Source organism: Gymnogyps californianus, chromosome Z, assembly GCF_018139145.2.
Source record: "Gymnogyps californianus isolate 813 chromosome Z, ASM1813914v2, whole genome shotgun sequence".
NCBI lineage: Eukaryota > Metazoa > Chordata > Aves > Accipitriformes > Cathartidae > Gymnogyps > Gymnogyps californianus.
Window position 1 is genome coordinate 49,899,421 of NC_059500.1, and position 17,798 is coordinate 49,917,218.

General features: G+C 36.7%; 1 protein-coding gene across 2 annotated transcripts in view; it reads left to right on the forward strand.

Annotated features, from left to right (window-relative positions):
* The window catches only part of ZDHHC21 (zinc finger DHHC-type palmitoyltransferase 21), a 37,264-nt gene extending 27,846 nt beyond the window's left edge, over positions 1-9,418 (forward strand). For both annotated transcript variants that reach the window (XM_050913367.1, XM_050913368.1), the window contains 2 exons: positions 8,662-8,705; positions 9,245-9,418. In XM_050913367.1, coding sequence (XP_050769324.1) covers positions 8,662-8,705; positions 9,245-9,377 — 177 coding nt within the window. In that variant the 3' untranslated portion in view covers positions 9,378-9,418. The remainder of the gene's footprint in view (positions 1-8,661; positions 8,706-9,244) is intronic.
* Positions 9,419-17,798: the final 8,380 nt, after the last annotated feature.

Below are 17,798 nucleotides of genomic sequence, written 5' to 3' on the forward strand. Positions count from 1 at the left end.
CAGAAAGTTTTTAAATTTTCTATAAAAGAAATCCAAAACATCCACTGTCTTGTGCAACTACTGCCTATACCTGTTAATGACATTGTATTGCAATGACACATGCAAAGTTTATCTAGAAAAGAATATTTTGCACTTAACCTAGAAGAAAATCTTGAGAACATATCTGTGTACTCAATTTTGTTTCCAATTACTTTTTTTCTGTAGTTATATCAAATAATAAAATGTAATTGGAAGCTAAATCAAATGATATCGAGAAACTTGCTTGCTTTCTCAAGACATATTTTCTTGACATGTATTTTTTAAGAAGTCCTCTCTCATTTGATATTTTTATATGTAACAGACGCTTGTTTTCCTAAAAAATACATAACTAGCCTATTTATTCATTTATTCATAGGAAAGGGCATAAATTCACCTAGAAAAAAAAAAGAAAGTCTCTTTTATCAGCTACAGATTGCTTCTGATTTATGGTTGTAGGAGGTAAAGAGCTGCAATTCAGGCTCTTTTAAAAAGGTGGAACTGTCAGGATGCTCATGTGTGTATTAGTACAAGACTAGCCCTGGCATTTGCATTTCTCTCGCTCATGTTCCATTTTTGCTTTAAAAAAGTACTTCTGTATATCTTTCACATCACTTCAGCAGTTAAATGATGTTAAAAACCAGTTTTTCTATTTATGCAGTAAGATTCTGACGTCAGTTATGTTTGATCTACACGGCGTTACTGTAGAATAAGTAATAAATAATATGGCACGCTTTTTTAAACAATGGCTTGTCTGATTATTTTGATATTTCTTCATATCTAGTGCAGTTTTAAATTGCACCACACACTACTAAGAAGGATTCAGTTTGCTGACCTTTTTCAAGGCTGGTGCCTTTTGCATATGTGAGGTTTTCTTCCTCTCAAGGTCTGTGGTGTTCTTTATTTTGTTGGCTGCCACCTGTCTGAAGCAATCAGCCACTTCTTTCTCTTCCTCTGCACAAAAGGAAAATCCTGTCTTCCCATGGATGGTGGAAGGTAACAGGATAATCAGTTCAGCAGTGATCCTCTGATGTCATTGTGGGAGCCCTGTAAAAGCGGATTATCTGTGACCCAGATAAAATAATTAGAAATTACTTGGACACTTACAAATAACTGATCTACTAATCTCATTTCCAAAGTTAAAAAAGGCCTGTCTCTCCACGTAACACTACCAGATGTTTCAGTTAAACAGCATCCTTTGCAGAGACTAATCTGAACCCTAATTTTAAAGGATTACCTTTGATTGTTTTTTATTTCAAACACTAAACAGTTTGTGGTTTCATTTTTCCATATGTTCAAATGAAGTATTTATATGGAATTAAAGACATTTTCTTAATTTTTCCACTATAGTCCATCAAATATGATTTTATGTGATTTTTGTGTGTTAGTATTGCAGAGAAAAACTTTTCATTAAAATTATTTAGTAATTAACTTGTTTCTCTGGGGCAGAACTATGTAATGGATGCGCTTTTATAAATTTAATAGATACCATGTGGTCTTTGTGCAAGGTAGTGGATGTATTATCATAAACTAAGTGGACAGTGACTTTATTAATTTAATTAATGCTACTGGGGTTTCCTGTTAATTAACTGTTTGAATGGTGTACAGTGATATTTCAATATCCTGGTGAATCAGTACTGCGTGGATGTGGTAGAGAGAAATTTCCCTTTATTTGCTTTGGGGAAGATGGAAGGGAAAATAGTTTAACAGCTGGTGTTCAGCAGTCTGTCTGGTGCATATTATGATGCTTACCACATAAATTTTTCCCCTCAGAAGCATTTTAAAATGTTGATATTTGTTAACTGCTATGTTTTATTATTGTTGTAGTGTTTCTCCTTCTCACCTTCAAGTAGCAAACTTACTTCACTAGCTATTTTTTGTTGTTCTTATAAACAGATCCATCTCCACATGAACGTCTTGAACTCACTAATTAATATATTTTAGCTATTTTACTTAGTGTCACTGATACTTGCAGTGAGCATGTAGTAAGGAACATTATTCATTCTGCTCAGGGCTTCTTTTCTTCTCAAGAGGACAAAAACTTCCTTTTAAGGAAATCAGAAAAAGATGGAAATTGTACAGATTAATTTTCTGATATATTTACCCCAAAGAAATATTTTCAAGCAGGTAATTTTCTTTAGGAGTATCATTTCATTTAATGGTATAATGCAAAAATGAAGTGCAATCAATAAAAATGCCAGTGACAAATTTAAAATTCTATGTGTAATCAGTAAGTCAGACAAAATTTTACAAAGGTTGAAATGCAAAATAATGAAAATGTAACTGCAGTTAGTCTATGAATCAAACCAAAGGCAAAACTCTTTGCGTATTTCATAGTGTTGATCCATTGCTGTTTTAATATACAGAGTGCACAAGTGATGTAGTTGTGCTAAAATGCTTTTTGTCTTTAAAAATAAGTATCTTATAATTAAAAATATTTGTAGTCATATCTTTAATCAGATCATCTATTAAATATTGTTTTGATTAGTGAAGTACTAAGGGCTTTTCCTGTTTTTGCAAACATGGCAAAATGTAATCAAGGAATGGTTAATCCTCATAATTAAGTTTAGCACAGAAGAAATAAGAATTGGAAGGGGAAATTAGGATTCCCAGGCAAACGTAGTCTTTACCTGGCTATAATAAAGTGTAAGATATAAAATCATGGTAGAGGGAGAGCAAAAGGTATATAAACTATAAACCCAAATAGTAATTTGAAATTAGAGATGTAACAGAAAATAAGTTCCTGTTAATGTTGTCTGTCTGTATCTTCCCCATTATTCTTATCCCTTCCCCTTTTCCTGTCTCTACCTTTAATCCACCTATAGGTAAATCTCCTATTAGAAGACTGCATAAAGTCCTATAAATTAAATTGTCAGGAATTAGTGATATCCTGGTCTTTGAATGGGATTTTGTTAACTGTCTAAAGTCTTTTGTATCTTTACCTTATTTTTCTCAAATAGACTAGCAATTTGTTTAGCATTTTTGATTAATGTATCCTGACAGTCTTAAACACCTATTTACCATCAAAATAAAATTTTAGTTTATTTTAAAAACCTCTTCCATGAGCTATTTAAAATGTAAGAATAAATTCAAGTGTAAGACACACTAAGTGGCAAAAGATCTCATCATTTTGTTTAGATCACTACATGGTTTTAGGTAAAGTGGGAATACTTTTATTGAAATTAATTATTTACAATATTATTAAGGAAAAGCGTAAGTTAGAAAATTTAATCAAGGAGATTTTATACTGTGCAGAGAGTCAAAAATATCATGCCAAAAATATCCCCTGTTCATCACTCCAGGAGGAAGTCCTTTTACAACTCAGTTATTTTTCCAAATAGTAAAGGAAGTACCTTTAGCCAATTGAAAATAAGTAACTATAATAATGATGTTTGAGTGTGCTGGGGGCTGAGTACATTTTGTTTAAATGTTGCTTGTCAAATTTAGACATCAGACCATTAAAATGGCTTCTGTGTAAGGAAAGTCAACAGCTAGCTTTCCTAAGCATTTTTTTCTTAATATTTTTGTCTTAAGATATTTGTAAGTATCAAGAAAAATAATATGTTTTGTCATGTGTCTTGCTGTCACGCAGCTATCTGCACCTAACACACCTCGGATTTGAAACAGACTGAAGAAACTAGATCTGTTTGTATCATCTTCTTTGTAGATGTGTTCCTAATATGTTGTCAGAGGTTTTATTTTCATTTAATAATTTTCTAATATCTGACAAATATATTGAAAATCTATTTAACTAAATTCATCAGAGCATAGAGGAGTGTAGGAGTATTCCCTAGATATAACATAGTGTAGCTTCATTTTTCATTTTGCACACAATTCTTTGATTTAGGGATTTAAAGTTAAAACTGAACTAGTAATTTTGAGGCTGAACCTAATTGATAAAATTAATCATATTATCTTATGTGAGAAGTCTAGATTAAGAAAACAATGCTAGAAAGTGGCCAAATGTAAGCCCAAAATGTAATTAAAACCAAAAAGGAAAATATTTCTGAAATACGAAGTGTTCTTTCTATGAGATGTTCAGTATTTTATATTCTTCAATTGCTCACCTGTCATTTACATACACACAATGAAAGGATGTTAGGTAGAAGGAATGAAAAAATATATTGTTCAGGTAGAAGATATGTTGTCTTGCACTTTTGGATAAAAGCAATGGCTGCAAATCCAGGAAGGCTTGCAAGTTTTTTTTGGTTTTTCTCTTTCTGCTTTATCACACTTTCCTGATGATTCTTATATACTGAGTATTTGAAAATACTACATTAAGAAAGCGTGGTATAATCTTACATTCTTCTGTTCCAAGTATTAAATAGAGCTGTATTGATTACATGTCACTTTAAGCAAACACAGAAGAAAAATTGAACCAGAGATTGTGGCTGCGTGCTTTGGAGTTAGTCCTGTGAGTTACAAATTACAGCTTCTCCTTTGGAAAACATGAATGAGTAAGAGGAAAATATTCTTTCCATGTGCTTCTTCCATGATAAATTAGTTCATGATGAATCCCATCCCATAGCACAGTTTGTTAAACAGTGCATGTGATCTTTTTAAAAAACCTGTTTTTTCAGGCAGTTGGTTGTCCTAATTAAATATATAGATGTGAAAGATGTATTCTTCTTAGTAGCTAACGCAGGCGCATTCATCTGCCAATGAATCTTAAGTTGGTCTGCAGAATTCAGTTGGTGCTCTTACATATGTCTCTCCATTCCTCTCGTAACAGTCTTAGCTGTGGCAGTAGCTTACTTCACTTAGAGTAGACAAGCTGCTCTTAAAGACTTGCAGTGAGTCCTCAAAGCAAAAAAACATTCCTCATCCCCTCAGCAGAATCTGAACCCTTTGCCCTTTTCCTCTTGTTTTAAAGTGATATGTTGTTAATGATTGCTGTGTTTATTTCCTTTGATTTCTTTTGCCGTTCTCACTAAGGTATGATTTTTTTTCCTAGTTGCTTTAAGATGCTTATCAGTGGGTATGTATGTCTGAATAAGTGCAGGCACCTGAATAAGGTGCAGGAACAATAGTTGTTTCCAATCTGGATGATGACTTTGGGGGTCAAGATGACCCTCAAGTGAAATTAATCAGTTGTGGGTTAGTCAGTTTCGTCTTGTATGCAACTGAAAATTTTATGGGATTTTTGGAGATAGGGATTACTAGGAGTCAATAGATGTGCCTTGTTAGCTCATACCAAGTTATTTTCAACTTTTGGATGAGTGCCAATTCTCCAAAAGATTTTGACATCAGCATTAGCTGTGAGTCGGGAGGGGGCGAATCTTAGCAGAGTTCTATTTGTATTAATAGTAATCCAGGCTGATAGTAGATGCAGACAGCCAAAGCCTCTTAGGCTGAACACAGTAATACTGATGTTGTAGCAAAACCTTGGTACACATCAAATGCATAATTAAGAGTGATGATATTCTGCTTGAAAGCCATTTGTGAGATGTGTTAATGAACAGAACACCTTGTCCTTCAGAAGAATAGTGGTTACTCTGGTCCTCCTGTCTCCAAGAGAAGAAAAGTTCATCTGTCTGAGAAGAAAGCCTTAAATAACAGGCCAAAACTCAACTGTGGCCCTCTCCCTTTCCTTCCTCTCTTGTCTCTAGAGGGGCTACCGAGTTTCCTGGGGTGCTGTGAAGTTTCACTTTCATGTGAAAAGGTAAATTGGTTCACTCTGAAATGAAAGTACATTTCAAATGAGCCCAACTGTTTGGCAGCAGTGTTGGGGGAAGGAAGCTGTGAGGGGAATTTGGATTCTTAAATTCAGTCACCAGCACTTGTTAAGTAGCTAAACTTCAGAGAGGTGTTTCCTCCCATTCCCTCCAGCCCTAATTCACAGCTTTTAAAATGCGGCTATAAAGTTTTTTTTAATTCTGAAAAAGTATTCCCGAAGCAAAGGTTTCACGGCTCAGTCCCAATTCCTTTACTGTAAAGCAAAAGTAGATGTTGGCATTTTAATAGAAGAAGTAAGGAAGGAAGGACAGAAGAAGGGAGGGAGGGACGGAGGAAGGAAGGAAGGAAGGAAGGAAGGAAAGGAAAGGAAGGAAGGAAATAAGGATTTCCTTTGACTTCTTATCCAGCTAAAATCCTTAGTATGTTTTAAAGGTGTGGAAGCTTGACAGTCTTTTCTTACAGTAATTTTCTCCAGTTCGTGTTTTGGTGCTTTCACTTAGTTTGTTAATTTAATGGGTTACATTTTTGAGGGGAGCAGACCCTGATGAGCATCTTTCAGGTCTTGATAACATGCCATGATAATGATTAAAAAGAAATACAACTACCAGTTCCCAACCTGGAAATTCCTCCAAAAATCTCAAATACAGTATTTCAGGGAGCAGTACAAATGTGTCAATGAATATACAATGTGGAGAAACATAACAAGAAGCCATATTTAAGGTGTTATTTTGTTATGTTACTTCTGCACCCAAAGCTGTTTCAAGGCTCCTTTTGTGAAACGATAGCATAAAACTTTGATAGCTAGAAATCAATTACAGTCTGGACCAGCATGCTACTGTTGTACAAAAAATCATTAGCAATCATTGCCTTCAAACATACCAATATTATTTTGTCACTATCAGGTAGACAGCTTTGAGTTGACCAGAGGAGAATTCTAGAGCTGAGATATTTTTGCAGTTACAGAAGGAACTATAGCATCTCATGAAAACGCTGTTACAACCTCACTGAAATGTGACAGAAGTAGTATCTGTGCTTACTTAGTCCTTTTTATTCAGAAAGCTGTGTGTGATTTTCTGTGGTCAGAAAAGGTGGTGGTGGTTCTGACAAGAGTTGGACAAAAAGCCAGCCCAAGGAAGCAGAATATCCCTTGGCTGTGCAGTCAGGTCCCACCCTAACAAGGAGAATGGCTTGTGTCTTGTAATGCTTTCCTGCCACCTGTGGCAGGTGAGGGGGAGTATGCTAGACAGGCCCATAAGGTGGAGAGGAGAAGCAGTTTATCTATGGGAATTGAAACAACAGACAGTATTTACAGTCTGCTGCCTCCAGTCTGGTCCTCTCTCTCGCTATTGAGTGGTTGTTCAAACCACCTAATGATGGGGCCAGAATGGTTTATGTAGTCTGCTGTGGGCGTGCCTTCTCTGCACAAACAGGGAAGAACTTGTGCATCCTGGTGGGTCCCCTGGAGAAGAGGGGACTTCTCCCCTTCGCCATAGTGTGTCTGGAATTCAGCTGGGTAGGTCGTGGGCAGAACTAAGATTTTTGCTGTTTAGCATGTGGCAAGGGATCCTGTTCCAAAACTCATCAGAGCTGGGAAGCGGATTTAGAACGACAAAATTTGGCAAGGGGAGTTGAGGCCACCCATGTCTGGCGAAGCAGGGAAGCAGCTTCCTGTACATTATTTCCCACTCACATTTCACCCTTCCCCTTCAAAGCTTTATGAAAGATGGTGGCAGAATCCCAGCAGTGCCAGCACTGAATTGGATGCACTGATGGCAGGAACAATCAAGGAACACAGTATGGTTTTATTGCTAGGTAGTGTTTCCAGATGACAATGAAGCCGCAGCCTAATTAAACCACAGCCCTTGTGTCTCTGTATGGCTGGGACAATAGACACTAGCTCTCAGTTTCATTCAGATGCTAGTGTAATCTGACAGGTGCATTATGTGCATGCCTAAATCAATGAACAGTAAAGGGAAATATCAAGCTGCCATGAAAAGGAGATGGAGCCATGAGAAATATTTCAATTACTGTATTTCGGACTTCATGAGTGATTTTGAGACATAATGAACTATGAATGTCCATTGAAAACACTAATACAGCTGGAGTTAAAATTGAAGTGATACTCACTTACAAAGCAAGCCTTTTTGTTAAATATATAGTGCAAAAGTGAGGAAAAAAGTACTATTGTTGGTAGTTTTAAAAGTTTTATTTGGGGATGATCTAAGCTTGAATTGATTTGTTAATTATAAAACTTTGTGACTCGTTAAATTAATCACGTTCAGAAAAGTAAAGTATGAATTTAATTTACTGTTAGCTGCAGGGGTGCCTTCATTCTGCACATTATTTAGTTTTTGTTACATTTTAAGAGAATAGTTTTTATATTTGGTATTTACCTGTAGAGACTATGGAAATTGATGGTATATTCCTAGTGGTGCTGTTTGCATTATGTTACCCATGAAAATAACTATTTTAAAACTTCTTAATAGCTCCTGATTTTCAAAATGCTACATCTGTTAATAGTTGCATTTTACTAAATTTTCCTGTGGTTATCTCAGTGGACTACTCCAAGTCTGGAATGGGTGCTTGTGAAAAGTATGGCAAGAGTGTACCTTACACATATTACTTCTAAATGTCCCATGAATTAATTGTAATATCTGAATTAATTTTAGCTGTAATAATGCTGTAAGTTTTTGTTGACATTCTGTGGTACGTGCTATCGTAGTAAAACTGCACAGTCTAGTTTCACATCATGTTTGTAAAAATCATTTAACAGACTGAGTAAATTTGTGCGTATAATCTCACAGCTGTTTAAAACTAATATGGCATGTGAGTAATACGTAACCTACTGGACTAATGCCAAGGCAGTGTATGCTAAGAATTGATTCTCTGCTTTATTTAGTTGCCTTCATAATGACTTTTTAACAGTTAGGAATGTAAATAAATACTTTTTCATTGTGTTTTCTTCAACAGGACACTACAAGTATAGAAAAAATGTCAAACTGTTGTGAAGACATGTAAGTGCTGTAAAATTTCTACATTTATTTGCCGCAAAGCTAAAGGAGCAGCTGGGTTTTTTTAACTGTGTGAGAGAGAAAAGGAACTGAAGGCACTTTGTTAAGATTATTTTGTATGGTACTGTGCCTTGTACTTCCTATCTCTAGCAGCAGCTCACTAATGTTTTAATGTTGGTTGTACACAAAGTAGCCTGACGTTATTCCCATTCGTTCCCTACTCAAAGCCAGTGGAACTGTATTTTCTTTCAAAAGTGCAGATCAAAAGACACTTTCTGGTGTGTCTTGACATACATTTCATTGATTCTGAGGTTCTCCTCTGCTTCAAAAGTTGCCTTTGGTTGATTGACGACACAGATAGTTTCTGTTCTCCAAAGTTAAGTCTCAGCTGCGTGCTGTAATGAAAGAAAGGCTGTATTTGTGATGCTGGGACACAATTCATCAGAGACCAGTAATGGATCCCCAGCCAACCTGCATTGTTCTAGCTGACTGAAGTGCACCGTGGGCGTGCTGTCTTTCACTAATAATGCTGTCTTCTGTAGATCGAGGCCCCGAAAGCCATGGCAGCAGACCTTCTCAGAAGTTTTTGGCACTCACTGGAAGATCCTGTGGTTTATTCCTTTCAGGCAGAGGCAACCACTGCGAGTTTCCAACCACTTTGCCAATCACGTCTAAACAGATGGGTGGTGCGCACAGATGGGTCCTCCATGCTGGAAGTGCGTTACAGGTTTTATGATAATAGGACTATGACAGTCTTCAAGTCAATTAAAATCCACCCACCGATCGTAGGCATCACAATGTGCCCCAGGCTTTATTTTAATAGTGGTCTTGAGTCTGTTCTGAGATTAATACAAGTTGTATGTTTAACTTTAGGCATATTTACTTTCAAATCAGCTTTCCAAAGGGATTTCTTTCATCTTTGAGGTCAATACCAAACCCAAATGACTGGAATGCAGTCTTACTCGACTCGTTTGATACTGGCTCTTTTGATTTTTTTTTTTCGGTAGGAAACACTGAAGTTTACATTGATTGTTAGCTTTCCCACTAAGTGTCTTATTCTGCCTTGAATTTTTTTTAGTGTTTTTATCAGTACATCTGTCTAGATAATATTCATGTCTTTTTTTTGCTACATGTGTTTCAAATTCCCTGATACTGCCATTTATTTATGATATGCAATAGTAATCCTGCAGCACTGCACTGTAAAAGGTAACATTTAAAACTGAGGCAGACTTCTTCCTAAACCTTTCTCAGAGAGGTTTTTATAAATACACGTAAATGTATGTGTTTATATAGAGAAATCTTACATCTTACAGTTATCTTGCTGCATGGATATGACCTTAGTGAAAAATATTCATGTCTTTATGTCAACAAAAGCGATGAAATGTTCCAGGGTAAAATATGCAGACAGAAAGCATGTTTTCCCTATATCCCAAGGATTTCTTTGCAATAATTCAACAAAGAAGTTGTATGGTGCAAATACTAGAATGATTACTTTTTAAAAATGCAGATTTAATTAGTTAGCATAATGTACCATAAAGAAGAGTATATTGTCAATAAAGTTATAAATTTTATATTTACTTTTGTTTAGTCATAATTAGCTGGAATTGGTCTAAGTGTTTGTATATTGGAAATATATGTGAAAATATTTTAAAATATTTATACATAAATGCAGATATTTGCTACTAATAGGTATAGTGAAGTATATTAATGATTTAATAAGGTATCATGTTGCTGTACCATAGTTTGTTGTGGGCTCTTTAAGTATGGAAATAGTTAACCAAAGAAAGCATCCTTCAGATTACATCTGGTAAAATGACAATGATTCCTGAAGTACTGGCTCAGCTTTGCTGTATCTGGAAAAATTGTGTGATTTATTATAGCCCTCTGTATCTATACAAGTATCAGCATGAGATGATTTTTGAAAGTTCTTTGAATTTTTATGAGAAATTCACAGCTTCAGTGTTTTCAGTTATGCTGCTTACTGTATTTGTTGACTAGTCTAACAGGACTAGGATCCACCTGAAATGACAGTCATGCAACAGGATAATAAAAGGCACAAAATCAGGATGTAATATACGTAGGTTGTGTTTGGAGAGAGTAATAGTTCGTTTGTGAACAATTCATTCAAAAAGAAGAGCTAGATTTGTCATGAGTGGTATTCATAATGAATTTGTAGATCAGCTGTTTTAAAATCTTAACTCAGTCACTGCCAATGCTGGGTGTCCCTTTATTGAATTAACAGATTTTGATGGTCCATTGAAAGTTCCAATAGGTGCATCTTAAAAATCGCTTGAATTTTAAACTTTTGTAGCCTTCCAATATTTGAACCAATTTTACTTTCCCTCTCCTTTTAAAAATAGATGCAATATTTTCATCATTAAATTTCAAGCCTGATGTTCAACCATTTTTTTCACAGCGTTTTTAGATGTGAGGTTAGACTTTCTGTGAGATGGTATGGGCAGCACTGTTTAAACAAAAGGAAGCTTGAGGAAAGTGGATGGAAAGGCTGGAGCAGTGCTTGAAATTAAAAAGAATGTGCATATACATTATAAAGTAATGGCTGTATTCTCTCTCTTTTTAAGGAATTCCACTATTATAGTCTCTGTGAAACACATAGGGGAATAATAGCAGTTTTGTTTTACGTGCCAATATTTACATCTGTTTCATGAGCAAAACGTAGTTTTTTAAAAGTTTTTCATGCTAATCAGTTATCATAGTTAGCAGATCGTACAGTTCTGAAGCTTATTAAGAAAGAGGATCAAGAATTTAACTGTTATTGGTACATGGGGGCATGCAGTTATTCTGTTTTCTGATATAATTGTCTCAGTAAATTTAACCGTGATGGAGAACCAAATCTGTGATACAGAATCTGCTCGACGGCAGGAACCTTAGTTACAAACAGTGTATTTAATTTTTGTAGCTGATACACAGTGAAGTAACGGGACCGTTAAATTTTGCCTGCCTTGCGGGGATAAGAAGCCACAGGCAGCCCGAACGCCGGATGGCGCGCTACCTTCCAGCATTCTCCGGCCAACACAGGCAGGCGCTGCTGAGAAGGCGCAGGCTGGGAGTACGCGTGCGCGGAGCGCACCGCGCACCGCGGCTGCAAGCGCCCACGGCTTGTGCCTCCCGCGGGTGGGCGGCCCCCGCGGGGGCTGCACCGCGCAGTCCGAGGGGGGGCGGCGGCGGCGGCGGCGCGTGCTCCCTCGCTCTCCACGCGCCCTCTGTCGGCCGCCCTGCGCAACGACCGCGGGCTCTTGGCGCGGCGGCGAGGCGGCGCCCGCCTGCCCGCACCGTTGTGACGCAGCGGGTGCCGGCAGCGGGTGCCGGCAGCGGGAGCGGCGCCCGTCCGCCCGTCCGTCCGCCCGTCCGCCCGTCCGTCCGTGCTGGCGGTGGGGCTCGCTTCGCGGGGCTGGAGCACGGCTTCGGTGAGCAGGCCCTGCCTCGGGCCTGCCGCCGGTGAAAGCGCAGCGTGCCGGCCCTCTCTGGGAAGTCTTCAGAACCGTCCGACTTCCCTCTCAAGCGATCCGTTATAAATTCGAAATTAAAAAGCTGTAAATTCTAAGGCGCTTACTTAAATGCCCAAAGGAAGAACCTTGAGGCTGAAGTACCAGGTGTACATATAAGTAAACGATGTCTGTGAAAATCTTGCCTGATTCTCAAATGAAAATGATAACTTCACAGATTCACAATGTCTCGAATGTTTTTGTGTTGTTGGATTTGTTTGGTAAATATAGTTTTTTCTCAGCCTCCCGTTCATCCTTAACATTAGGAATCAATATGCAATATGATTAAGGCAGCTACTTTTGTTTTTTATCCCGTTTCTGAGTACGTGGAGGAGAGAAGGGAGAATTTGGAGAGGCTTCATTTTGAGGAGGCACTCAGCTTTATTCTTTGAATGACAGGCCTCTACAAGCGTAATCAAAATATTTTTAAAAATTTTAGCCAATGACCCTAGCATGTTATTAGTTTATTACAGTAATGTTTCTGAAACTGATTCTCAGAAAGTTGTTCAGCAGGAAAAGCTCGGGTAGACTTTTACGATCTCATTTGAAATCCTTTAAACCTTGAAATCCTTGAAATCCTTTGAACCTTTACTTCGAAATCCCACTTCTTTCCCTACAGCTCTCCTTCATGATTTTTTATTTTAGTAGAAACCGCATTCTTAAAACTAATTAGTGCTTGTCATTGTTATTCATTTAAAAAACCTTACAGACAGTATTAATGAATTTCATCCTACTATAACATCAGAACTACACATGCTTTATTGAGCACAGTGGATATTAGCTATAAGCTTAACAATATTTGATTTCCTGAGGGGTACAAAGAGAAGTCAAAGCACTAATGAAAAACAACCTGAAAACATCTGAAAATAGCGGGTTTATTTGCAGTTGGGGTAGCTCCTGGTAGGACTGCACAATGCTACCTTGCTGTCTTCTCATAATATCAGAGATTTGAGATTTCATTTGAAAAACTTGATGTCTAAAATAAAAGATTCTGCATTAAATAATGTTTACCAACCTGTCCTCTGATCTGTTGGTTTGAAGGACAGGTTCCATCAAACAGCTGGTAGAGTAGTTGAGATACGCAATCATTTTCAGTCTTGAGGAGGATTCACGAGTAAGAAACTGTCTAAGAACTGAGTGGTAGGATAGATTTTGAACTAGGCAGCTTCCTCATTTTGAATCTGAAGTGGGCCAATGTGAAGGGAAGATTCATAAAAGCACAGAGAAAATGGAGATGGGACCGAAAGAATTGTTCTGATTCGTTACCAAAGTTTACCGAATGAAATGAGATTGCAAAGAGCGGGAGTTACGCAGTTAAATACACATGCCGTCATTATATGATGTCTTTCAATGTTCATCTTACAGTTGTCCAGTTTTATTCAGTAAATGATACTTTTCAGAAATTATGAATTCATGCTTTGTTTTGTGCTATAGCAGGCCATTGTATGCCAATGTAAGGAATGTAGGTGCCAAGACAGGATTTCTGCAGTACTATGACAGAGAATCTTTTTCAAGCCAACTTTGCATTCAGATAAAACATATGATAATAAGATGAGTTTTCTGGTAACCTGAAATTGTTAGTTAACATAAACCACTTTTTTTGTAATGCATTATTTACCGTATTTGGCCAGGCTTCCTGCCAGCAGTACATCACTTATAGCAGAGTGTTTCTGTCACGTATTTGAGGATGCTGTCACTTAGATGTATTATTTAACTTGACCATCTCCACCCTTGTCTTCACCACACACTCAATTTTGCCACAGCTCACAAATGAGAAACCAGTGTAGCTTTGTTGGAAAAACCATATCACAAAGACAAATACTGTGGACTGGCTCTTCTTAATATCCCAAGTGGAAATATCATTGCATTCCTTAAAAGTGTTTTCTTTGTATGGTGGAGTCTTGATCTTTCTGGACAAGAATTGTTGCTTATTCTACATATACTCCCATCAGTAATACTGTATTAGCACTTCTAAACTATTCCTAAAATAAAAACTAAGTGTACTTTCTGAAGAATAAGAGTTGCATAAAACAATGTGGATCTTAATTAGTAGCACCTAGTACTTCTCATTCAATCCTGTACTTCTACAGTTGTGTTATGTGTGCAAGCATAATAAATTGATTCTTTTAGCATTGTGTATAAGAAATACACTTTTATTCATAGTCTTGTAACCGATTGAAAGTTAACTGTCAGAAGACAAAGGTACTGTACTATTCAGGTTTTTGCACTTCAAGAAATTACTAGCTTTTGTTTAGCCACAAAGTCTCGTATCTGATGTTAAAGTCTGCGGACAAAAGTTTGAATCTAATGAAGTGATCCGACTGAGCATTGTAGCTGTCCAGCAGCGCCAATAAAAATAATCTTGGACATGTTTGTATATACATAGCACAAGCCCAATGTATACGCTTCTCAGGACCTGTCCCTTCTCATTCAGACCATTTCCCTCTGAAAGGATTTTTCTTTTCTGCTCTCAATATAAATTGCTGTTAGTCATACCTGATAGCCACTTTGTAGCTCTCTGTTAGCTCTTAACTAGGTTGAAAGAGTAGTAGGCACGTGGTGTGCTTTTTCAAGTCCTGGTAGGGCTCTACTTACTGTCTTCAAACTGCATCAGGTTAGTGGTCAGGTAAGAGATGAGAAGCTCATTTTATCACCCTTTGAGATTATCCCCTGATGGGCCTTAGGTTTTGTGGTGTGCTAGCTAGGGTGAATCCTTGAAGGACCTTTGAAACAAGAGGTCCCAGATCTTTAGAAGCTTACTTTGCATTTTGTTTTAAGCAGATGACTTGCTTAAGTTTCTCTGACTTAGTTTTCCTGCTGAGTAGTTGATTCTTGGCATTAGTGACACGATGAATTTTTGTGTTTGAAAAAGAGGAAGTTAGATTTAAAAATAACCTCAGTCGGTGACTCAGAGGTTGAAGCTGCAGGTAGTGTCTCCCATAAAACCAGGATAATAATGACTTCTCATTCAGCTCTGAATCTTTTGTCCTAAGTATTTGCTGTTTGACGCTCAGTGTTTCAGTAATATGTCTACATAGTAGGAAGGGTCAATACAGAGTGCAAATGAGAATGTTTTCAAGAAGTATTTCCTTGGCCTAGGAAGAAATTCTGCTTGTGAGCAATTACCGTTGTGATTTATGTAAGAGATCAGACCTTTCTTGGCTGTACTTGAGTCTCACTTACCCAGGTAAAATTGCTTCTGTGGTCTTGAATTCTCTACCATAGCAAAGTTACTACCTTGAATGAGTTCTGTTCATTCCTCTGCTTACTTTCAACCTTGATGGCTCTTTTCCTGTCTTTTCATTGAGCACACAGCAGCATAGAGTAGTCCTACCTGCAGTCATGTTCATATCATCTTGGCCAGAACAGACACTGTGGGAGGTGTGGAGATAACGGAGTATTTGTTTGATTTAAAAAAAAAAAAAAAAAAAAAAAAATTATTAATTTTGATATGCAGATTCTCTGGTTCCATTTGGGTTTGAGTTGAGAGCAAGCAGTCAATTGCTTAAGAGATTTGAAATCTTTTATGGATTCTGTACACGAAAATACGCAGAAAGAAGTTGTCACACCTCTTTCTGGGTTTTGAACAAGTGCTGCCTTTTTTTTGCTGTAATAAAGCACAGCTGGAGCTTTTTGTAACCTTAAGCATTGTATTGTATATAATTCAAGTTGATTTTACCTTGTTGTTGCCGGAGTCAATATCTCCTGACCTAAGCCAGTACATGCAATGTTCTGGTGCTGCCACGGGTACATGTAGCAGCTGGAGGTCCATGGCTCTTGTGTCAAAAAATAACTTTTTAAAACTGGTCTAGTTGCAAGACTTGAATTCTCACATACTTGGAATTTTAAGAATAAATCTGATCTCCTGTGGATCAGTCTTTATTAACAGGCATAACTGTTTTAAAATGTATGTTCTGAGCTGTTCTTCAGATATTCCTGATAATTTATTTTTACTGATTATTTTATAAACACATGGTTAATAAAACACCAAGTGGGATGTCATGACAAATCACACTGTCATTCACATTCAGGATAATTCAGAATTCATGTTCACATTATCATGTTCAGGATAAAACAACTAATGATATTGATATGACAATTGAGATATAGATGCAATCTTTTGCTTTACAGTCATTAGGAAATGATATGTAAAATACAATGCTAGAAATATCTGTACAAATTATTAAGAATCTTTGATTAAGTGAATGTACTTACTTGAAAATACATTACAAAGAATTATTTTGGTGCTGTTTAAAGTTATTTAAAACAGATTAAATGTGACAAATTCCTGCTTGGTCTACTGTTTATATCAAAATATAATTACCATTGTTACTACTACACAGTGTGTCAGGCACCTCATTTTCATGTTGACTGTTTTATATATGTGGGGTTTAAGGTTAATAGTTTTAATAGTTAAGAGTGCAGAAAATATACTGGGAGTTGTCTCCTGCATTAGCAAAGATAAATTTAATTATTTCTCTTATGCTAATAAGTTGAATCTAATTCTAAATCAGTCAAAATACCAGGACTTCAAAATTGTCTGACTGATCGCGAGTGATACCAGGGATTGCTTTTGGGAAGAATCAGTGCTAAATACAGTGTCATGCGACATACTGTGTGACTGAATACTTCAGAAAGCGTTGTTCTTCAAAAGATTTTTGTACTGCTTTCTCAGTGGTTGAGCATTTGAACTTCAAGATTCATTGAAGTACTTGTATCTGTGAGCTGCGTTAGGCCTAGGACTTCAGTTCTGCTGAAATTGCTCAGTGGCGTCTTATGTCTTGCCAAACTACAGTGGAGTGATTCAAGTCAGTTGTTGCAACAAGGGCCATCTAAATATTGCCTGTATAACTGTAAGAATAATTCAGATTTACATTAGAACACACGCTTTTTGAGTTAGGAAATATGAAACTTAAATTGTAATTTTTGTGTGTTTCTGTGTGAATAAGTATTGCTATGCATATTCCCAAGACTGATACCGTAGATCACAGTGTAGTTTATAGATAGAAAATTATCACTCTGTCTCCTTAACAGCTTCAATCTAAGTGCCAGATAGCAAAATAATACTGATTTTTGTAAATTAGCATTCTGAATTTTGTAGTTCACACATGGGCATGTGATTGAGTTTTACTGATTTGTTCTTTGTTTGATCTTGACTATTTTGAAACAATGCTGAATAGTGTTTGTACAGGACTTGTTGAAAATTACTAGGTCTAACACTGGTTATGCCTGAATCGGTAATATATGAGGTGAATGGCTGAATAATATCAAAACAGGGAAACTTACTATGGTATTCTTTTAATCAAATCTAAAAGTGCAAGAGTATGTCCAGCTGAGAAATAATGTATTGTCTTCTATTTCTTTTCCTTTATTTTATTCATGTAATATTTCTGTTTTTTCTTTTCAGATGGATTTAAGTTATAGATATTTTTTTCATTCCTATTGAGATTTCTTATGTACTGTATTTTTTAGAAATCTTATTTTTAAATAAAAAAATCAAAGTTTCTTTTTCTCCTGTGGATTTCATTTACATTGGTTTAAAGTTGTGTAAATACTTTGCTAGTATTTTCCAAATCTGTATTTAGATTTT